The sequence below is a fragment of the Podarcis muralis genome, chromosome 3 (genome assembly GCF_964188315.1).
Source record: "Podarcis muralis chromosome 3, rPodMur119.hap1.1, whole genome shotgun sequence".
Taxonomy (NCBI): domain Eukaryota; kingdom Metazoa; phylum Chordata; class Lepidosauria; order Squamata; family Lacertidae; genus Podarcis; species Podarcis muralis.
In genome coordinates, this window is record NC_135657.1 from 28,377,237 (window position 1) to 28,402,314 (window position 25,078).

The 25,078-nt window shown below is 40.2% G+C and overlaps 1 protein-coding gene across 1 annotated transcript in view; it reads right to left on the reverse strand.

The window, feature by feature from the left end:
* GPATCH2 (G-patch domain containing 2) overlaps nt 1-25,078 on the reverse strand; it is a 100,560-nt gene that overhangs the window by 34,113 nt on the left and 41,369 nt on the right. Inside the window, exons 7-9 of the mRNA XM_028724622.2 lie at nt 7,053-7,120; nt 5,042-5,081; nt 915-985 (exon numbers count right to left, since the gene is read on the reverse strand). Of these exons, the coding sequence (XP_028580455.1) occupies nt 915-985; nt 5,042-5,081; nt 7,053-7,120 (179 nt within the window). The remainder of the gene's footprint in view (nt 1-914; nt 986-5,041; nt 5,082-7,052; nt 7,121-25,078) is intronic.

Below are 25,078 nucleotides of genomic sequence, written 5' to 3' on the forward strand. Positions count from 1 at the left end.
AAGGCTTGCTATAGAGACATAATGGAACTTTTTGTTCTCAGGTCCTCCACCGGTGTCCCTGAACCACCCACCCACTCCCTTTTTACATAACCTGTAGTTATTAATACCAGAATTTAAGATAACATAAATATACACCTATAATTTAGTCCAGATATCATCACAATAGTCCCAAGATCAACTAAGCTAGCTGTGTTAAAAAGAAAATGAGAAGGCACAAGATGTATTTAAACAAAACCCTGCAAAAGATTACATTTCAAATTAATCCCTCATTTCCTTCAATACTAACTCAACCTACCCCTTGTAAGAGTTTTCAGATTCTTCAGAGAACATTTTTTTATAAAAACAAACAGACAGACAGACAGACAGACAAACAAACAAACCCCAATGATGTTACTTTGGCAAACAGATGCACTGGAAGCCAAGAAATCCATCAATTTTTCCATCAGTCTGTCTCATTTTTTAATATTGTGAAAAACAAAACAAAAGGGAACACTTGAAATGCTTGTGGGGAGAAAGAAGAAGAGACAAGCAGATACATTGCTTTTTTAAATTTGGGAGAGTGCAAGTCTTCATTTTAAACTCAAGTTCATGATGCGTACAGATTACAGAACACCTTCTCCAAGTGGGAAAATCATATCCACATCATGATAAATGGACTCTAAGCAGCATAGCATACATACCAGCCCCCTTTCAATACAAGGTATTTCCAACACAACTATATACACGGATATCTGTGTCCAATTGATTAACACTTTTCGGACCCCTTTTAAGAGCTTCTGTGGCAGACAGATAAAAGCTGACCAGACAAAGAAAGCATCTCTCTTTTTGTCTCATATCAGCAGTTTGGGTACTAGCTAAAAATATTGGCTAGGGATCTCACTTAAACTGTAAACTGCATTGCATATTTAGCTCACCTGCTAGCTGTTTTCACTGAACTGTTTTTCTTGTGTCCTCTCTCTGATCGGTTGTCCCGCAGGAGTTGAAGCTACATGGAAAGTTCAGAAGACATATAAAAACTATGCAATGATGCTTGCATTTTTAGAAATAAGTCCTACTAAGCCTTGTCATGTTTTTGTACTATGTTGTTTCAGCAAAGGGCCTGACAGCCCTGACATACTTTATCTAAAGTGCATCTACTGAAATGGCAATACGATATTACCTACATTTTAATTCAGATCCTCTCTCATTTATTCCTATACGCCTTCTTCTACAGAGGCAGTCTTGTATTATAGTAAAGTTTCATGTCAAGATGCCTAATTAGCAATTCAGAGCGTACTATGCCATTGCAATATGTTTAGCTTTAAGATGTATCACAGTAATATTGTAACTTCACCATCTCCTTTAATTTGAAATGAGCAGCAACAGAGCTTTGTACTTAGAGGAACCGATTTTAGAGGCTCACATTCAAATCTCTGAAATTACTGTTTTATAAACTCTCTAAAAATGAGACTAATAAGGACCTGACAGAACTGTTGTAAGAATGAATAATGATTATAGATGCTAAAATTCTACATTATTAGTAATAGAAAAAAGTAGCACCTCATAATTACTGTTGTCATATCAATCCCACTGCTTTGCCATTATTTCTGGATTGAGAATTATAATGAAGTTCAGTAAGATTTTAGTAATGGGCTGGGTTGGCATCCCCGTCTGTCTTGAGAGACAATGGAGTGCCCCTCCAGGGGTGAAGTCAAACTGTTGTGTTAGCAGCACCGAAATGACCTCCCCGAGGCGTAAGACTGGGCGGTGTGTATGGCGGTCCTGGGCTGCCCAGACAACAAGACCCTCTGCCTCTCAGCTTTGCTGAGGTGGTCCAAAGGAAAGCAGAGCAAAAATCATTCTCCCACCCATCTTCATTCTGACATTAATTTCAATAGGGGCTTTTGAAATTAGTAGGTAAAGGTAAAGGGACCCCTGAGCATTAGGTCCAGTCGTGGCCGACTCTGGGGTTGCGCGCTTAGCTCGTTCTATAGGCCGAGGGAGCCAGTGTTTGTCCGCAGACAGCTTCTGGGTCATGTGGCCAGCATGACTAAGCCGCTTCTGGCGAACCAGAGCAGCGCACGGAAACACCGTTTACCTTCCTGCCGGAGCGGTCCCTATTTATCTACTTGCACTTTGACGTGCTTTCGAACTGCTAGGTTGGCAGGAGCAGGGACCAAACAACGGGAGCTCACCCCATCGCGGGGATTCGAACCGCCAACCTTCTGATTGGCAAGCCCTAGGCTTTGTGGTTTAACCCACAGCGCCACCCGCGTCCCACTTTGAAATTAGTTTAAGCTTCATAACTAATTCACACAACAATCCTAGTCTTCCTTTTTTTGGTGGTGGGGAGGGAGGATTCCACAACACATCTATTGTCAAATCCCAAGCCCTGCTGGTTCACAGTGATTATGATGGGAGGTGGGGGGCGGGGCAGAGCATTTTCCATCTTGCCTTCCCTGGAATGTCCCCCTCCCATCGATTCCGGGGGTGGGGATTAATAAATTAGTTCCAGGGCTGGAGCATCTCAGGGCTATTTTAGGTGGTGTGTTTAGCAAATGAGAGGCCTTAGAATCCTATGGATCTATGATAACCTTCAACATCCTCCCACCATTTCCCCACTGTTTGGGACCCAACAGCCCTTTGGCTGCTCTCACCAAGATCTTAGGTTTGTTTCCTCATTGTTCAAACTTCGCAACACAATTTTATGCAACAGTAAGAAGTCCCCCACCTAAGGTTAAACCACATCATTAGTTATTATTAAAAACCTATGTTTAGAAGACTGACACTTGTAAATAATGAGCACAGCAAAAATAGCTGTATGTACTCACTAGCACGAAAACAAACCTCAAAAGGGCACTTAAGATTATTGCTTTAATGGAAATAAAGTTGAATAAAATTCAATAAGCAAATGAGATAAGCAAATCATTGTACCTGTACTTGAGAGGTCTTTGTGATGGATTTTTGTAAACAAATCATTGGAGGAACTAGGGATTTCAGTTTGCCACTTCAGTTACAAGAAAATGATGCTAGACTGAAAAAAAAGCCCTCTAATGAGCTTAAAACCTAAATCTTATGCTTGAAGACTGCCCAACTCCAGTATCAAATGCATTTCTAAGAAGATGAATGTGGGTGTACCGGCAGGACCTCACCAATATCACATGGAGCTCCAGGTGAGGAGCATTTTCAGGGCCCCTCTCCATTTGTTAAACTGTTGAATATGTTGCTATATGTTGCTTCTATTGTGCTTGCGGCCCATTTTGTGTCTTTGCTGCACAATTTGCACGCATGATTTATCCATTTCATACGAAGACAATGTTCATTTTCCAGTGAATACAAAATCCTTAACTTCAATGGAACCCTGGCCACACAGTTCAGCACTGGCAAATTTAGACGTGAAGGTGAACTTTTTGTGCTATTTTGGTGTGGAGCACAGTCAGGCAGATGGAAGCCTGGTGACCAAGTCAGTTTTCTGCCCCTAAATATGGCCCTGGGAACTTAATACAGTGGTACCTCAGGTTAAGAACGTAATTCGTTCTGGAGGTCTGTTCTTAGCCTGAAACTGTTCTTAACCTGAAGCACCACTTTAGCTAATGGGGCCTCCTGCTGCCGCTGCGTCGCCACTGCACGATTTCTCTTCTCATCCTGAAGCAAAGTTTTTAACCCGAGGTACTATTTTTGGGTTAGCAGAATCTGTAACCTGAAGTGTATGTAACCCAAGGTACCACTGTATATTGTGAGTTCCTAGTATCACTCATTTTAAAATGCTTGCCAGAGACTTTATTTTTGCTTACATCTCTGCTTTATAGCTGAACTATCACATCTATATGGCAGAGATTCCTTTATTCATTATCTTGGAATTCCTGTTTCATTAAACTATAAACAACAATGCTTATTAGCAAGCCTTGTAATTTATCTGCTTATAAGGAGCAAGGAGCAATTAGAGCATGACCTAAAAACACATGCTGAACTTAAATAGGCGCTAGGTCTGGTCAGTGTGTCCATGAAGGAAAAGCAGAATATAACTTCAATTAACTCCAAGTGCCACTCTAAACCTCTTTAGAGTTTTAGAGCACTGAGTTTTGGTGGACAATGATAAGTGTACAAGATAGTGGGCTCCTCCTCCCTTTTCTAATGTCAAAAGGTGGCAGCCTTCATGGTTAGGAGAAGGTGAAGCAGAGCTATAAGTACCACAAAAGGGTATACAAGGCCAGAACAACTTTCTTGATGCCAGAATGGGTTCCTAAGAACCTGAATGTGAGTGCAGCTGCAGGACCTTGCCTAGATCAAATGGAGCCCCAGACGAGGCTTCTCAGAATAGAAATGTAAAGGGTTTGTCATGAATGTGGTTTTCCTGCTATAACCGTGACTTTGACTGTCCCTTTCAGAAACAACCAAAAAGCTAAAACTGTGCTGCCCAATTTTTTTGCTAGCTTACAAATAATACCTTTAGAGTTGGTCAGTCAACTACGGCTGGTGTCACTTTCCACTTATTTTTCCCTGCCATTGCTGCTTATGTCCACTTTGCGGGCTCCATTTTTGTTATAGCCCTGAAAGATCTTTACAGTGATTTGCCAATACAGGTGTTTGTCATGCATCCAAAATAAGTGAAATGAAAGTATTATCAAGGCCTCTTTTACACCAGCTAGCGGAATATCTATATTTTCATGATCTAGTATTCTGGTTCTATGAAGACTCTGCCTTCCTCAAAATATTAGCAGTAGTTCAGAGAGGCAATTTAACAAAGCAAAGACCCCTGGAAATGTTCTCAGCCCAATTCTAAAGACTCTGCTGTGCACACATGCTGCTGCACACAAGACTCTCATAATTCACTGAAATATCCTCGAGAGTGAATTGGAATGCTGATAATTACTAGGCCTACACCCACAACCCTTTTGTGGGAAGCTATTTGCTGTTAAAGTATTTTCAGATGTTTTCAGTAAAAAAAGTGATTATTTTGCTCCTTATTTCAGAAATTGGTGCTCCTGTTGTTCCGGACAAGCGACAGTTAAAAACCTTCAAATATATGAAATAAACTGTTCTTGATCAAAGTGGTTCTTACCTGGCTATGTTCCTTCCTAGCCCCAGGGCTAAACCAATGGCTGAGGGAGGGAAGAAAAAAAAAAGGTTTAGTAGCATAGCTAACTGAAGCACGAGCTGTCATATGACCAGCCTATGCGTGCTCTCGGGTATTTTATTGTCCACCAGAAAAATGTAGCCTTTGGCTATGATTTATTTAAATGGGATATTTTACAGAACTCTCAAGGTCTATAGCAGTTTTCACAGGAATATAAGAATGTATCTCATTCTGTGGATTTATCCTGCTTGGGCAAGTGGATATATACTAAATCATATTGAGTTTCATGCCACAGATTCTGAAATTCTTTATATATTACATCATTTAATAATATTTTCTCTGTGTGGGTGCTGCTAAAATCTAACGTTCTTATTACTTAGAGTAACGGAAATCTTAAAAAGTGTTTACAACTATTGGAAGCATGCTTATTAATTTTGAGGGTTTGGGTTTAATGCCTACGCACTGCTACTACTGTTGCTACACAAACACACACACATGGTGTGCATAGGTTTGCTGACTTAATATCTCTAAAATGAAACCCAGTGTGGAATTATGTGTTCTGTTTCCATTTGAGTAAGTAGGAGGGACTGATGGAACAGCACTGTATCTCTCCAAGTGTCTGAACAGTTTTTCCTCTTAGTTTATGGGGTGAGTTGAACTGTTCACCAGACTTCGGATTAAGCTGCCCTAGCAGGATTCAACCACTAAGGGGCAACTGTAGAGTTAATATCACCGTTTAGCCTTTTTATCTCACTACCAGTGTTTATTAGCTTACCAACACCAAGAGGGTTGTTTTATCATCAACAATGCTTTGTGAATAATCACCATAACAATCTTACATACATTCACATTTTTAATGCAATTGTCACGGTTGGTGTTATGTACATTTCATTTATCTCTGACCTCAATGCTTACTTAACTGCTGACTGTTCTCTTTCCAACTATGTGTGTATAAATACTTGCCAAGTTAGGATAGCACTTCATACATAAAAAAGTTGCTCTAGTCCACTAAATAAGTTTTCTGGGTGTTTTCTTTTAGTTTTTAGGTTGCCACAAGACTATTTAAAGGGCCATGTGCAAATCTCTCTTCTCCGTGTACCAACCTACCCACCCCATATGCTTACTGTGGAAACACAGGGGCAAAAAGCAGCTGTTTTTGTTTTATTTGAAAATATATATACACTGCTGTTCCAGGCAAAGCCAGTCCAAAGTGCCTTACAACAACTACAATGGAAATAAGAATACAGTGGACGCTCGGGTTGTGAACGTGGTCCATGTGGGAGACATGTTTGCAACCTGCAGCGTTCACAACCCGCAGCGGTCTGCACACACACGGGTTGCGATTCGGTGCTTCTGCGCATAGTGCGATTTAGTTCTTCTGCGAAGGCACGAGCGCTGAAACCCGGAAGTAACCTGTTCCGGTACTTCCAGGTTAGGTGCGGTGCGCAACCCGAAAACGTGCAACCTGAAGTGTTGTAACCCGAGGTATGGCTGTAATAATAAAAAAGCAATGTTACAGAAAAAATATAAAACAGATTCAAAACTTCCATAAATATAATATTCCAGGTTCCATCCAGCAAGTGGGACAATATGCACAGAGAAGGCCAATCAAAACAAGTAGATCTGATGAAAATCCTGGACTGCATCCATCTGCCACAGCTCTACTGGAAAGGAAGCTATAGAAGACCCAAGAAAGATATCGTGCTTCTTTTTCTTCTAGCCACACCTCTGGTTTTACAAGCGAGAATGCAAGACATGTTATGCACACACAGGATCATTATAGCAAGAACTGTGGGGGCGGGGGGGGGGGGGTTAATCCACAGACATCTTTCCAGACAACAGTACTGGGAACTGCACATGTGCTCAAGAGCATGATCAGAATTCTAAACAGTCTTGATAGACTGGACAATTAGGGTAAAATTCAAGATGTAATTAAAACAGGGACAAATCTAAACTAAGCAGTTGAAATAATGATAAACCTGACATGGATACTTACTCATGGTGATGAGACTCCTGGGACAAATGTGCAGCTTTCTTGTTGACGCATGAGCCTGGAGCAGTATTCTAAAGGAGGCATAAATAAGTTTTATAAGTTGCATAGAGAAATTTAAGAACACACAGTACTCACTGCATGCAGGAAATAAATGGAAGAAAACAAAAGCCAGCCACAAATACCATTAATAAGATGCATGTGATGAACAAGTCAATAACCAGCTGATTCCTCTCTCTCTCTCTCTCTCTATATATATATATATATAAATGTAAAAAGCTTTGAGTGGCGTTTTCCATTTTTTTCAATGCTGGTCATCAGGGTTTGGGGGAGCAATGATCCTAAAGAGGTACTGGGAAGAGCCCCAAGACACATTGTTACTTTGGAATCACAGAACTGAAAGGGACCCTGAGGATCATCTAGTCCAACCCCCCAGGAATACGCAGGTAGGCAAGTGTGTGTGTCCTTACCTCTTTTATTCATAGTGTAGGCACCCAGTTCATAATACTACCCCAGCCATGCCTCTCCCCTACCCAACTCTGGAAGTTTCTAATTGCTAAAAGGTAAAGGTAAAGGTACCCCTGCCCGTACGGGCCAGTCTTGACAGACTCTAGGGTTGTGCACCCATCTCACTTAAGAGGCCGGGGGGCAGCGCTGTCCGGAGACACTTCCGGGTCATGTGGCCAGCGTGACATTGCTGCTCTGGCGAGCCAGAGCCGCACACGGAAACGCCGTTTACCTTCCCGCTAGTAAGCGGTCCCTATTTATCTACTTGCTACCAAAGTTTAAATCACTTAAGATAGCAAGTTTGAAAAAGGTGTTCATAGTGATCCAGTTGTAACTGCATCACTTTCATGCCTAATTATGGAAAGAGTAGCACACATGCACATCATCAAGACAGGGCGACATATGACCAGAATGAACACTGGATGATCTGTAGATACTACTACAATGTTTAATCCTCTAAACAGCTTTTACTTAGAAATCTACATATACCTATGATTTCTGCCACGGACTATATATGGACCACATGTGGCCTGCCTACTTTAGTGTCTGCCACCTAATCTTTTCAGAAAACTGGACTAGGAGTGGATTTAAGCCATGCATGTGCAACAGCAGTCTTTGATCTTTTCAATCTACAGGATCACGTTGATACACTACAGCACTTTTGAAAAAAAGAAAGTATTTATTTATTACAAACATGTCACAGCCAGTCTTTGTAATACAAATGTATTTGTCAAGGATGCTTACATAAATGTCACCATAATTGGTTTCAGGACAGCCAAAGCATTTATATGGCCTGGTGGTTTTGAGTGCAGGCATCCTTACACAATGTAAGGGCGTGTTCACACAGTGGGCGTTAAAAATTGCTGTTACTCTCTGAAATACACCTGCATTAAGTTAGGAGGTAAAATTACGGGATTTTCTTCATTAGCCTAAACATAGAAGACAAATAAAACTTTTATTTTCATAGCTGACTTGACTTCCAAGTTGGAAAACAAGCACCCTCTCTCCAGACAGGTGCGTGGGCTTTGAAATTCTAAGGATTTTGAAAATAAAAATACTTGTATGACCTACTGATTATAACATTAACAACTCAATAGTTACTTTAATGCTGGAGGTAAACATTTGGCTCAGCTCTCCAGTTGCATCCTGTATTAATCTCAAAATGAGGTTTTCATGCTATTCCAGTGGGTATCCCTGGAATATAGTAATCCATTTTCTACACTGTGGCTATAAGAAAAGCCGACTGTGCCTATGTCATGCTTTGTTAGAGGTTCATGATCACATTATCTCATGGTGGACCTGACACTTTTATTCAGTTTACAGTATGTTCTGTGTACAGGCAACTTATTTCCTTTGCCAGGGCTGCTGACAACCTTTTCCACACTATATTAATCTTGTTTACTGACTTTATCTTGGTACAAATATCAGAAAACTGAACTTTTTATCTCAGGGAGAAAATAAACAACGTGTTGACAGAAGCAGAAGCTATTTTCTGGGCTAAAATTGGTTGTTTACCTCCAGCCATACTTATGGAAAAATGTTTTAAAGTCTTCCAGTCTGTGCAAAATGCATAATCCATAATTTAATAAATGCAGGCATCCCATGGAAAGTCACCGAGATACATCGGGAGGGATAAAGGAAGTACGACCACTGAACAAAATACAATTTGTAGATAATTTGCACATAAATATGAGCATGTTTTATCTAGTCAACAACTGACTAGAGCTTAGATTTCTTCTACATACCAGGGGGGTTTCATCAATGTAATTTGCTCATGTAAGCCACCTCTTAGCATCCTATGAGTGATGAAGGTAAGAAAACCTTAGGGAGGTAGAGAATCAAGTTGAAAAACTTCCTATGGTTAAGCTCACTCCTAATAGTTCCCCTCTAGCTCAGTGAGGGTGCCTATGCAACCTCTGCTGGTCAAGATGCTTGGGAGGGTGGCGGCGGCTGAGGGATTTACTTATGTGGGGGGGAAGTACGTAGTTTGAAATGTGTTCGGTCTCTGTGAAAGCACCTCAGCATATTCAAACTACTAGGAGAGGAAATTTTACGACAGCCATCAAGAAAACAATTTACACACAGAGTAGGTTAAATATATAAATATATAGTAAAGGGACCCCTGACCATTAGGTCCAGTCATGACCGACTCTGGGGTTGCGGCGCTCATCTCGCTTTATTGGCCGAGGGAGCCGGCATACAGCTTCCGGGTCATGTGGCCAGCATGACTAAGCTGCTTCTGGCAAACCAGAGCAGTGCATGAAAACGCCGTTTACCTTCCCGCCGGAGTGGTACCTATTTATCTACTTACACTTTGTGATTTCAAACTGCTAGGTTGGCAGGAGCTGGGACAGAGCAATGGGAGCTCACCCCGTTGCGGGGATTCGAACTGCCAACCTTCTGATTGGCAAGACCTAGGCTATGTGGTTTAACCCACTGCACCACCCGCGTCCCATATAAATATATAACTCTTAGTTAAAAAGTTAAAATGTCCACTTGGAAATGGCGGGGGGGGGGAGGGGATGTGACGCAGGAAAACGTTGTGAGATGGATGTACTTTTGATTGACACACACACGACTTTAAAATCTGTATAGTAGGTTTACTTTCAGACAGTCACTCAACTATTCATATGATTTGGAAAAAAGGAAGACAAAATGTGTATTCTCTAAATGAAATTTACTGAAGGAATTTCTAAACATTCCTAAAAAGGGCCTCCAGGGACAGAGAGGACGTGAGAGTTGTCATTAAACACATTTGTTTCATCCATCTCCGTTTTAAGGTTCAGTCAGGGTAAAAAGGAACATATGCGCTGCAGTACAGAGAAAATGGGAAGTTAAAAAACAACTGTTGGCAGGGCTAGACCAGATAATTGTGCTGTGTTTAGCGTATATACAAACCTAAAGAAGGAAAAAGACTTTGTCAAATTAGTGTCCAGCTTTATGTAGCACGCTGTGAGTGGCCTCTACTGGCTGACCAAGGGCTACATAAGTCACCTTGTCATCTATTATGGCTGAACCTTTATACGAAGCTTTTCGCTATCAACATACAAAGTTTACACGTTCCAAAAGAGATAACTCATGCGGCAACTGTAATCCATTTTTGCAATTCTAAGAAATAAGCAAGGTTAATTAAATAGAAATAAATATAAGGAGGACATGCAAGTTTTCAAAACAGACACATTCAAATGACGGTGAATGGTAGCTGAGTGAATGAGTAAGGTAGCAGTGAGTAAAGTATTCAAATTTTACTTTCCTAAATATTCACTTGCAATTACAATAAAAATTCAACTTCTCCTAAAACTCCTCTTTCTAATCTATTATTAATTTCAAGAAGCTAGCCAAAGAAATTTTAAAAAGCTTCTACCCAGACGCCACTGAAACCAACCGTTTGTTTTAGTGGTTGGGGATAGTGCTGAACCTACTCTGTTTAGAAAACACCTAGTTGCACCAAGAAAAATTGAATCCTGTGATGCCACTAAATCATATCTGTGCATAGATATCTAATTGCGTTCTCTTTCCGTATGTGTGTGTGTGTGTGTGTGTGTGTCCTCCACCCCTTTACTACTGTTGACTTTTGTGTGGAGAGATGTGGTTCCAGAAATGCCTAAAAAGCAGGTAGAACCTATTCTGATCCTATATAATGGCATGAAATCAGTCAGCACCTTAAAAATGAAGGCTGTTATTGTTTTCAGAACCCTCTAGGAGGGCTCTCAGACTCCAACAACTGCTACATGGACTGCCTGCTGACTTTGGAAACAGGAGCAGGCCTTGGGGATAAAAATACTGTTCCCTAGTAGGCTTTCTTTGATCTCAGCATCACAACTCTCCCTGGTTTACAGAACAAAGGCTGGTAAACTTGTACTAAATCTGACTGAACGTTGTTTGCAGGTGGCTATGTGTACAGAAAGTCACCTAGTGGTTCTGATTTTGGTACGATATCCTGCTTTGAAAGCTGAACTCAAAACAAGTTTCACTATTCACATGTCACAGAAAACAACTGTACCAAACCCAATCATCTCCCTCAAAGCTTGGCGCATGAGGGCAAGAAGGAAGGCTCATTCACATTCCAATAAACTGTGGCCTGTTGGACAGAGATTGTTACATTTGAGCTGAGCTTGTTATAAGCAGCAGCAAAAAAAGCATTTAATATCTAAGCCAGACTTGTAAAAAAAGTCCACGATACCATTTACAACGTGGTAAAAGAAGGTAATCAGTAACTTACCAATTTATATATTTAATAGTTATTAGAGGACTAAATTAATCTATTTTAATGCAAAGTAATTTACCAAATAGATGGTTATCTAGGGGGTCACACACTGAACAGTTATATAGATGTGGTCTCACTGGTTTCACTGGGAATATATAACTGTAAACTATCAGTGAATTACACTGTGGCATTTTAAGTTTATGAACAGTCACCTGGCATGATGTACTCGTATTACAATACTACTGCAAATACTGATCCACAATACAATTACTCTCAAATAAGTTCCTTTGCTTTCAATGAAAATTATTTTATATTCCTTTGCTTTCAATGAAAATTATTTTAAAGTAAAGCACCCTTAAAACTGTTGGCCTGCTCTCTTGTTCAGTATGGGATTATGCACTTGATTCTATTATTCCCTTAATTGCACCTTATTAAGGAGAATGTTGTCAGACCTAAATGACTAATGATGCCAAAAGGTGACTGCAGTTGTAAGAAATATTATTTTGCCGACACATAGCTTGGTACTCTGGGATATTTCTAGCCTTATTTCAGAATTCTACTTTGCTTCAGAATTCAGTCCCATTATCTTGACTGCTCAAAATTGTTCACAGGGTTATCTAGCTGACATATAAGATAACCCTCCATCTCACTAGACACCACTGGGATATGACATGCTGACCCACAGTAAGCCTTGATTATTAGCCTGAAATATATACCACACAAAAAGGGAGCTCTAGCTAAAGAATAGCTGAACAAAAATTCTATCGTATATACCGTAGTTGTTTTTTTATACAAAAACCCCCAACAATGTAAGATATACTGTATTTGATTTATCAGAGAATTTTAAAACATGAAATAATATTACATATTTAAACCCTGATCCTTACCATTTTTACTGGGAAGCAAGGCCCAGTGGTTTGAATGGAATAGACTTCAAAATAAGTTTGTTATCGGAACCTTAGATATTTTACCAAGTGGCACACAAAAGCCCCTTTCAATAGAAAGCAGCAGCAATATATTTAATTTATTCATACAATTTAGTCCCCAGTTATTTTTTCATTTGTGGTCTATATACTCTTGGGAAAAGACCATAGGTACTGATATTTTAACACCACGGAACAGGGAGCAAGAGTGCAACCAACGTGTTTTCATATATTGATATCCGCGATATCCATATTTTGATGCCTTACAAAAACGAAATAAAACCTTATATCCGTTTCAATTTACACCATTACTCAGTCAGAAACACTTTGTGCTTAACTTTGTGAGTCAACAACAATAAAATACTTCAGTGAGCACTATTCAGTTCCCAAAATAAGTAACCACTGTCGCATTCTAAATCTCTTTGCAGGTCCTTGGGGTGGAGTGCGGCTCAGCTTTGCTACTAAAACCTGTCCATCTTGCCAGCTGTTGAAAGTGGCTTGACAGTTCCAAATCACTGTAAACCATGCGACAAGGCAAGCTTATTTCACACCAGAAATCAGATTCGGATTCCACCTGCCTCTCCTTTTCATTAAATTGCTTATGGACAGAGCAGCATGACAGAATACCCAGCAAACATGTTGTCATGCCAAGTGCTAGTACCTCACTGTTGACAGACATCTGACCTGACACATCTACAAACATCGAGAAGTGTGTGTGTGTATGTGATGTTTTATTCAAAGCCTTTCCATTTCACGCAAATTGGAGTTGGGGAAGAAGAGCAAATGCAGAATAGGAAACCAGATCCTAGGAAAACCAGTTTTGGTTTCTGCATCGTTGAGTTGTTGGGGGGTTGTTTGAGAGATTTTCCCCATCCTTAACACCCCCCATCCTCAGATTTTTTTTGTACTTGTGTGTAACTCAGGGTTACTGTGAGTCAACTGGTAGTTTTCCCTTACGTGGTGGTGGTGCAGCTTTGGGTTTATAAGCAGGAGTAGAGGAAGACTCAAATCGGTATCAGTATGTAGATTACCTGTTATTGTTCATTAAGAAAGTCAGCTTTAAATAAAGTTTGCCTTTAGAATTTTGAAAAAAAAATCATTACACTCTCCGCCTTTCCAGATAGATACACTTAACTTGTTGGATTTTACCACTGTACCCTCAGATCTCCCAAATCCTAAGCAGAAATAAATGCCTCTCTTTTTTGGAGAAGAGTAAGGAAAATAAGACCTGCCAACCTAGCAGTTCGAAAGCACCCCCAGGTGCAAGTGGATAAATAGGGACCGCTTACTAGCGGGAAGGTAAACGGCGTTTCCGTGTGCGGCTCTGGCTTGCCAGAGCAGCGATGTCACGCTGGCCACGTGACCCAGAAGTGTCTCCGGACAGCGCTGGCCCCGGCCTCTTGAGTGAGATGGGCGCACAACCCTAGAGTCTGTCAAGACTGGCCCGTACGGGCAGGGGTACCTTTACCTTTTTTTAAGGAAAATAAGACGCGGTTGGCGCTGTGGGTAAAAGCCTCAGCGCCTAGGGCTTGCCGATCGAAAGGTCGGTGGTTCGAATCCCCGTGACGGGGTGCGCTCCCGTTGCTCGGTCCCAGCGCCTGCCAACCTAGCAGTTCGAAAGCACCTCCGGGTGCAAGTAGATAAATAGGGACTGCTTACTGGCGGGAAGGTAAACGGCGTTTACGTGACTCGGAAGTGTCTCCGGACAGCGCTGGCCCCCGGCCTCTTAAGTGAGATGGGCGCACAACCCTAGAGTCTGTCAAGACTGGCCCATACGGGCAGGGGTACCTTTACCTTTAAGGAAAATAAGGTCTCATTCACAGTTCTGGCAGCATCAGTATCAGTCCCTGCGCAAACGAATACATGAAGCTGAGGGATAGTGTCCATGTATTTGGCCAGTTTATAGAACCGGCATTTATATCTGAGTTACTGGGAACAAACTATAGGACCACATTATCAGCATGGAGTTTAAACATATGCCCATGCACAATTCAATAAAAACATAAATATTTGCAGGCAGTAATCCAGGCATAGGCAAACTCCGGCTCTCCAGATGTTTTGGGACTACAATTCCCACCATCCCTAGCTAACAGGACCAGTGGTCAGGGATGGTGGGAATTGTAGTCCCAAACATCTGGAGGGCTGGAGTTTGCCTGTGTCTACAGTAATCTCAACTGTGGTAATTTTACAGGTATCAAAATTGCAACCCAGTTTCTACAAAATGGTTAGTTGGCTACTAGCTGTTTTCTGGATCCAATTTAAGATGCTCACGTGTTTTAAGTCATAAATAACTTAGGCCCCAAATATTCAAGGGGGAGCTCTTAGCACTTCCTCCCAAGTTTGGGGGTTGGTGGCCCAGGAAATGGTAATCTCTGTGGCAGCTCCTTGGTTGAGGAATTCCCACTCCAAACAGGTGTATCTGGCCTCTTCATTAAATAGTTTCTGCTGTATACTGAAGATGCACCTTTGACACCTGAGATGCATGTTCCACTCTATTCCTGTGACTGTAATTTGTTTTTACTCTTTTTAATGTTGAATTTTAAATTGCTATAACCTGGGATCAAATGGTGGAGTAGGTAATAAATTGAATAAATATGTAAATAACAATTAAATGTGTAAAAATTTATAATCTCTATAATTTACATGTTATACATAGCCCACTCTGGATGTTGGATGGCAACACCTTATAGAAATAAAGCTATTTTTAAAAGGGGGATGCAAGCAGCACGCACACTTTTTGCGATATTAGGAGCAATCCATCAATTCTGCTTATATTAAATGATGAAATATGTAGTATGCGTGTTATTTGTTTAAAATATTTTAAACTGCCCTTCACCAACATTAGGGCAGTATAAAGAGGCATAAACAAAAAGAACATACCAAAAATATGTCAATTGATCTTAGCCAAAATGCCAGTTTATGCAGTGTGCTTATGATAAGAGACATTTGCCTGAAACAAGTATTATTGCTCCTAACACTTTGCAGCACTGGTTATCTTTTCCCCATGTTTTTGAGCTGTAACCTTCATATTGCTTCATTTCGCACTGAAAGAGACTCATTGATTTTAAAACTAATAATGGTTTACATGTTGAAAACGGTGTGTGTGTAACTATTAATATCTTCTGTCTCCATCTGCAACATTGAAACAGATTGACCACTAGATGTTTTGAAAAGGGCAACTGCCACATTGTTCCCTTGGCACACCAGAATGGCAGGTCAAACTTTTGTTCCTCTTGTCCTACAAACAATTTTCAAGCCAACGCTCAATAAATAAATTTGGTCTCCGCACTCCCAATCAGGACTGCACAATCCCCTCAGTAGCAGACCTATGATAAATGGACTTATTTTCCCAAATCAAACACTTGAATTTAAATTCAGATGAGTTAATGCAAAGGTCAACATTGTAATCAGTTCTTTTGATCTTTATAGAATTTCTGGAGTAATACATAATAAATCTGAAACAAGGCAATTTGCAGCTCTGTATGGGTGGCTGGTAATAAAAATCTTAACGATTAGAGCCTTTATGTACTTACGGAACATTTTATAGTAATAGCTATAGTGAGAACCTCAATGCATGGGGAAAGATGGCAATAGATAACACAGAAAGACATGATTGCTTGATTGTTTGTGGTTTATACAGTATGTGCTCATATGAACTATAAACAAATTAAATCACACATCTGCTGATGAATTAACACTGCTTGGTTCTTTGCTCACTGGGCAGTCTGTAACCTTACAACGCAATCCTATGTATGTTTTCTGAGAAGTAAGCCCCACTATGCTCAAAGAAGCTGAGTGCAAGGTAAGTAAGTGTGGCTAGAAATGGTGTCTTAGTCATGTTTATTTGCTTGGAAACTCTTCAAAAGCATGGAGGGCATTCAAGATCATATTCATTTTAGAAAGCAAAACTTTCTCTTAACTTTAGCAGAGAAGTAGACATTATTTTAAAATCTACATTGTTTATATGTGCTGTAATGTATGGCATTATTTTTTAAACAAATGCTTGCTGTTTAACAAAATTAGTTTTAGACACACAGGACACCACTTCTGTGAAAAGTTAAGCTTTCTTTACTAAAGAGCTGTGGTCAGAGCAATATGCTCCTCCAAATTCACATGCATTCCATGCTTGCAAGCAAGAAACTCCCTCCAGATTGTGTCCTATGTTCACAAGCTTGTTGTTGTTGTTCTTGTTAGCAAATATTTCCACTTAAGTGGTGAAACTCAGATTTTACAAGCATTTCAATCTTTGCAAAATTTGCTCCCTTCTGTTAATGATGAGGGAAGGTGCTAGGAAAAGGGAAGTAAACAATTGTCAGGGCAACTGCGCCAATATTATTTCACTCATCTCTTTCTTCAGTTAACTAGTTGCAAAGGGATATGTGCATTTGGGTTCACATATAATTTACACACTACTGAAAATGAAGTTTGTGAATGGATGACATAAAATCCTAGAACTGTAGAGTGGAAGGGACCCAAGGGTCATCTAGCCCAACCCCTGGCGATGCAGGAATCTTTTGCCCAGTGTGGGGCTCAAACCTATGAGCCGGAGGTCTGCATGTACACATCCATCCAAATGCATATTCCCTTTCACATCCTTCCTGAATTACTCATAAGAATCTATGGACAACTGGATCAATGGGGATGGAATGACTTGCCAACCAGCACTGGCTGAAGAACAAAAAAAGGAAGAAAACACTTGTCAAAGCAATGGCGTGGGAGGGGTAGGGTTCACATACGCATAGTCACATAACACAGATAACCGTGCACTGAAGAGAAATGAATTTTAAGTAATAAAATGATTTTAAATTAAATACAGAAGGATACTGGAGAAACAACTGCTGTGAATTTGTGTGAAGAAATGTACACAGATAGGTAGGTAGAGCTGTGGATGTACTGTGGTACTTCGGGTTACAAACACTTCGGGTTACAAACACCTCGGGTTACAAACACTTCGGGTTGCAGACGCCGCTAACCCAGAAGTAGTACCTCAGATTAAGAACTTTACCTCAGGATGAGAACAGAAATCACACGGGGGGGGGGGGGCAGTGGCAGCGGGAGGAGGCCCCATTAGCTAAAGTGGTACCTCAGGTTAAGAATGGTTTCAGGTTAAGAACAGACCTCCGGAACGAATTCAGCTCGTAACCAGAGGTACCACAATATTTGGAGACTCTTCTCAGTCCACTCTACACCCCCAAAAGAGATTTTAAAAAACCTGAACACCACAAAATTCAGCTCACCATCCATTTAGAATTGTGCTTTGTTTCACACAGTTTCAAAGACTTATGATGCCCATGTAGAACAACTGTATACATGATCTATGAGCACAGGTCATTCATTGGTGGGTAGAAGCAGCAAATGTACTGCCCCAGAGGTGAATGCCTCTGCAAATGAGACCTTGAGCAGTGACGCATAGGATGGACAAGCATCCACTTACTGATGCTGATGTAAATGTGCATTTCCCACTTAGAATTGTAACGGCCTGCAAAGCCCTTTTGTTTTAGGCAACTCTAGATTAGGGCCTCTGTTAGTACTGCTAGACGTGAGGTAGGTAATAAATAAATATGAAATATGAACTGTTACATTGAACAGTTCAGCTCAGCACTATAAATTATAATGTTTGTGCAGTAGTTTTAGTTCAATGTTGCAAAGTCCTAAAGTAAGAATTGTACTCTTAATATATTTTACTGTGCCACATATTCAAAAGAACAAGCCAGCAATTTTAACTGACAATGTGATCCGATTTAACAAGTGAAAGCAACTGCCCCTTATGTATTTTAAGAGCTCTCATTCCATGTTGAACACATTCACAAATACTACTTCCATATAAACTACTCGAATGTGTCTTCTTAGGGAACATGTGGCAGTGGAGGGGGAAGGGGCAGTGTCCACATCCAAGCGGATTTCAGCTGGACAATGATGAAAAGTCCATATGTTCCAATGCCATCATAAATTATGTTGGAGCATTCGGTCAGGCCAAGAGGGACTCCAAAAATAGGCTGGAAACAGCTCTTTGACTGAAAACAAATTGCCTAAATTCCAATATGAAGAAAACAGTGATCTTGACATATATTTTCTTGTGGCCACTGCAGTTTGAAGCTAGGTCTGCAGAGATGAAATACAATATGCTGCAGTTTTAAATTTGGAAATTATTATTCCATCTAGACACAAAAATGCAGAGAAATCTGCATGGGTCCAGTGCCTCTGGGCTCAAAGATTTATTAGGAAATAAAGGAAAAATGAATGATGATATGTCAGCTGGCTTGGACCCCAGCTATGAACTGGCAGTTGGAAGGACAGAAATCTCAAATGATTTTCCTTTTAATCATCCAACACATTAAAATATGTTTGTAAACCAATTATTGCAGATGAAGCCAAATGTCCAAAAATGGAAAGTGTTAAGAAAGCCACAAATTAATAGGAGAATTACCCCACTGGGCAGAATGTCCTTAAAGGAGCATGCCATCTACTAAATATAAAATACATTTTTTTTGGGGGGGGGGCAAATTAGGCTCTTACTTAACTGCCTATAAAATAGTTGTTCACATAATTTTAACTTAGACTTAACATTTCAATACCAAGAAAATGTCAACTTTTAGCAACAACGTTTTATATACCTGATGAAACCACTTCTGCAAGGTATACTACAGAAGTGGTCTGGAGCTTAATTACACTGTTTTTGCAACTTAACATTCAATAAACATATTTTTCTCAATGGTAAGGAAACTACTGCACTTCCAAAGAGGAGAGGGAGACAGAGGAGAACCAATCTGAAAAACGTGTTTCCTAATTAATCCTATGATCTCGCCAAAATGCCTAAGATCAAATAGAGTATTGTATTAATTGCCATGTTAAAACTACACAATTGTCAGTTGTTTTGAAAGGTGCAACTGATAAACATATATTACAGCTACCTGCACAATGTAAACCCAACATAGCTGTTTTCTGGCACACAGCTCCAATGCACTAAAACAATTGGAACGCACACTCCTTAATCCTGCACGCATTTTGGCTGCTTAAATCCTATTTCAGGTTAATAAAATTATAGTAGCCTAATAGTGTGCAGTGTTGGAACCAAAAACATTACATGATTGCTAGAGGCCTAATCAACTTAAAAGTGGCATTTCTGATGTCTGTTGCGTTTAGGGAAATCTCCAGATGATCCAAAGCAGTCTTGAGGAAAATGTCTTCCTCGTGAAATGTTTCAATAATGTTAATAATGGTAATAAAATAGGCAAGATTTAGACTGCAGCCTAAAATGTTATGTCATTACAATGTTTTGAGTTAAATTCATTTATTAAATATTTATGCGCAAACGCCTACATGTTTTGCCTGGAGTAAAAAAAAACACAAAACAGAACTGAGCAAAATATTTAGTTATTTTAATTACCAGTGCAGTATCAAACAACAAAGCCATATTGTCCCACAGCATGAAGTGATCAGATATCTGCCCAAAATGATGGACAGCTCTGGCCCATTGAACAGGCAAAAAAAGAGAAAAACCCATTTACTCTCTGCCAGATGGGACCTACTGGACGCTTCAGCGCAAACAACTCATCCTTCTTCAAACCTTCTTGTCCAGCTCTAGAGCCAGCTCCAGCTGATAATGATGGATATCAAGGCTACAGTAAAGTGGGTGACAAAAGCAGCCTTGTTATAGCTGCCAGTCTTTCGGTCTTGTCATTATTACACATTGAAGATTTATTTGAGTTTATTGTTGTGCACTGGGTCTAGCCATTTGCAATTCATCACCTAGTACAGAAGGTTCAAGATAGTGGCCATAGCTATAATTGCCACCTCCACCTGCTTCTTGAAATTATGAGGTCAGCAGCTAGGGCAGCCCACTGTTCACAGAGCTCTCTACACGTCAGGAGAGACGTCTGCTGTAAAATACCAGGGCTGCTCATCTCTACATAAAAAGGTGGTGCCAACCTTGTGGAAATTCTGCGTTGCATTTTTAGTTTACGCCAAGCAAATCTATGCACGGTCTTGAAAGACCGGAGATTTCCGAAAGGTTAAAAAAACCAACCTCTTCTGAAACTTTAGAGCTGCTGCTGTTTTACTTCAAGAAGAACATTCATCAACTGTTGGTTTTCTTCCTAGCAATTATATTAAATCTGTTAAAAATAATCCTATTTAAAAATAATTATGTATTCTTCTACGCAGTTTAAAATTTTCTAAAATAAGCAACGTGACACTTTAGCCTGCCTAAGCACAATGTAATTCCTTCTCTCTAATGCTCCTGGACGTATGTGAGGCTAGCTGTTACCCCAGTTAATAAGAAATGCACTCTGTGTATGCTCAAAGGCAAAAACATATTAGACGACAGAATCTGAAATCAGTATTTAGTAACAGGTTGCAGTGTGCTTTATAACCAACATGCTAATGATATTTCAAAATATTTTCATACTGCTCTTCATTTGAAAGAATTTCAAGGTGGTATAAAAATATGAATACCAAAGCATAAAATGGCGATGGCCACCCATCCCTGCATCTTTCTTGGCCTGGCTGGGCAAGAGCTCCACACAAGCACAAGGAGCTCAATGGGAAGTAATGCTTTCTTTGCCTCCTCCTCCTCCTCCTCCTCCTCCTCCTCCTCCTCCTCTAGGGGCAGATAGAAGAGTGAGCCTTGAAGCTTCCTTGCCATGGGAGGAGAGGACTGCTGCTTCCTGGAGTATCCCTGACGCCTCCCAGAATATGCCACCTGAGGCGGTTGCCTCACTCAGCCTAATGGTGGAACTGGCCGATACGGTAGAACTGGGATGTATTGTATCTGTGCTATCTTTTGGTGTTTTCATAGCTTAAATTGTTGTTCTGTCATATTTTGTAGTCAGCTGCCTTCAAGTCTTTAGGTTAAGGCTGGGAGGCAAGTAATGTTAATATGTAAATAACAATAGATTGTAAACTAGATCAGGGAATGTAAGTCAGGTATCCAGAAGTGAAGAAGAAAGTGTAAAATATATTTATTTACTAACTAATCTACTCTGCCCAATTAAATTCCAGCCTCTTGGCCCCTCAAGTGAAACCTTCACATAGCTCAGACTTTAAAATATTTTCTAATATAAGAAAGCATTGACACAAGCAGAAGGAAAACAGCATTCGTTCAACCAGATCCTGTGCATGGCTAGCTTGGAAGTAATTTCCAGTGTTTAAAGGGGCTTCCTCCTAAGGGTGCAAAGGATCACAGCTTTATTTTCGCAATCTACATAACCACTGAAGGTGGTGGTTCTTTTACTCAGGTAGAAGTTAGCAGCAGCAAGAAGCCTTATGTTTTTCATACATTTGTGATAGTGGGGAGTCAAATAATGAGGCAGCACACACTGCCTACAAGCTGAGAAGGCTGTATAAAACTGTAGCAGACCCACCTTGGCTGGATCAAAGTCAGGATAGTCTCTGGGTTAGCAGGCTGTAGTTGGCCCCTACTTCACTCCCAACTCTGAAGTTGCATATATGACATTTGGTGCTCACATATGTATAGTCAAAGAAAACTATACAGTGGTACCTCAGGTTAAGTACTTAATTCGTTCTGGAGGTCCGTTCTTAACCTGAAACTGTTCTTAACCTGAGGCACCACTTTAGCTAATGGGGCCTCATGCTGCCGCTGCGCCGCCACTGCATGATTTCTGTTCTCATCCTGAAGCAAAGTTCTTAACCCGAGGTACTATTTCTGGGTTAGCAGAGTCTGTAACCTGAAGCGTATGTAACCTGAGGTACCACTGTATTAATACACAAAAAAGGGGGATATTGCATATCTTAGTGGTACATAAACTTCTATGCTTTCCTGGCAGCAAAAGACTCTAAAGCTCCTTTCATGGGTTAATCAATTGAAATATCTCCTTGATATCACAGGGCTTCCCCAGACATGTTCTAGCATTCACACAATGAGGATTATGTAGCTCTCCAGGTGTTGCTGCACATCCTGATGGGAGTTTGAGCGCAACAGTACCTGGAGGGCCACAAAATCCTCATCCCTGATCTCAAGTAAACTGCCTGGGCAGTTGATAACAATCACTCATGCCATTGCTGGTCATTCCTTTTCTCTGCCAATCCTTTTCACAGTCAAACGCTCACTGCACTGCAGCAATGAGAGGGGATCTTGAATTGTGCCAGATTCTAACATGTTGCCTGTCAAACAATCATTCAAACTTTTATTGTAAGGTGTTAGCATAAACAACATATCAAAAAGTCTCCTCTAAAACTGATTTGAGCTGATAGTGTCTTTGGTTATGAATGTAGAGACATGAGTAGAGAAACCCTTTTAAGCTCATTTACATTTTTTTAAATGAATAGGTGAGACATGAGTAGAGAAACCCTTTTAAGCTCATTTACATTTTTTTAAATGTTAGTTTTTCAAATATGCTAAAAGTATTGCACCCATACCTATTGTTGCAATCCTATTCCTTGCAGTGACTTTAATAGAATACCAGTTTTAAACAGCTGTATTTGGATAGTTACAAATACAAAATAGGTGCCATTATTGGCTTCTTTATGTATTTTATGAAAGGCAGGACAAATGAATGAAACAGATGAATCCTAAATATTTGAATAATTAACTACTGATTAATTTTCTGCGTCTTCAGAGTTAATATACTGATGGCTATGAAACTGCAGTAAACATACTAAAGAGAGAACCAAAAGTTTACCACCTCTAATTTGACAAGTGATATAAAAATAATCTCTTAAGAAAGATAACATTATTTGCAAATTGAGCAAGAGGACCCCAATGATAGCCATATATAATCAGTTGTCACCTTGCAGCTCAATTAGCCCTCATGTAAAAACGAGGCATGTAAGGAGAAATGAGGTTTTGACATTATCTCTGCCAGCAAGATAATTACACAGCCTTCATTTAACAGTAGGGCAACACTACTGTAGCAACAAATTAACTCAGCTCCATTTGCAATTCATGGTGTGTTTTCTCATTTAACACCATTTGTCTTACTCCAGTGAATGTTTCCATTAGTTTTCTTCAGCAAAGCAAAAATATTCCTTGTTTTGATTTCAACATTACGTCACCAAATCACTATGTATCTGTTCCAGTAACTTTAAGTAAGCCAATATAAATCTGATTTAAGGCCCTTTTTCTGCAATTTTAACTAAAATCTTTGCATTTTGGTTCACAGCCAAATAAAAGTGGAACAAGTGCTTTTGAATTTAATGGATACAGAAATTTGTTTCACTTTGCATTCATTCCATTTCACTGGGAGCCCAAATTGTCATTTTATTAATAATGACGAAAGGCATGTACTAGATTAAATTGCCAGTAAAACCAACAAATCCTTAAATTTAGTACTACAGGGCATATGAATGATGCAATGCTCACTCACTGCAAACCAGTTCTCAAGTCAGGAGACAGCGTCACAAAAGTACACTCCTCCCTGCTCCCCTACCCAGATCAAACTCCTGCTTCCTTCCTTTACTTGTATGTTTCACATGTACAACCACACTAAACATGGTTAAAAATCACCCTGGTTCCCTCTTAGTTAAGATTTGCAAACACTCTTTAAACTCTGTTTTTAGTGGTTCACCTGTCAGGGTAAGCCAGGGTATGAATGTATGAACATGATGGCTTCTATTGATGAGCTGGCACCCACTTTGCTCCCCCCTGAACCTTTTAGGTCAGCGTGGGATGGCAGCTAAACCATGGTTTGGTTCAGTATATTGTCCAAATCCAGGCTTATGGTTAAAATATCTCCTCCATAACCATGATCTGTAACCATAGGACAACCTTTGGCTACTGATTGCGGTTAAAAAGGAGAAACCTTAACCATGACTCTGGGTTTGGATGACACACTTACCTAAACCTTGACTTAGCTGCTGTGCTGCACTAACCTAAAAAAACTGGAGAGAAGTAGAGTGGCTGCAATCTCCACCTTGAGAGCCAGAGCGTTTGCACTAAGCTATGGTTTGGCTTAGCATGACATATGAATGTGGCCTAAGAATGGAATTCCGCTTAGCATGAACAAACACTTGGAACATGTCAATAAAACACTTGGAGCACATCAAAGCATTTATATTAATAGTACAAGGTGTGAGAAATTGCTGAATCCTGCCACTAGCTACTTAACAGAACCGACATATTACAAAGGCAACAAAAGTCAACAGGTGATATAGCCAGCACAACGAACAGTTTCCACGGAATTTATTTTAACAAAATGCAGAAAATACAGACAATAGGGGTCAAGAAATACAATAAAACACACACACACCAAGCAACACGCCATACATGCAAAGTGATGGACCATTATGTTCCAATGTGTTCACCTGTAGGTGTGGCTCACAACATTTATGTCCTGCACTTCCTGCAGGGAGTTCAATGCAGCATATGTTGTTCTTACCTCCTCCCACATCTATTTTATTCTTACAACAACTCTAAGCTAAGAAGGCTAAGAAGGGAT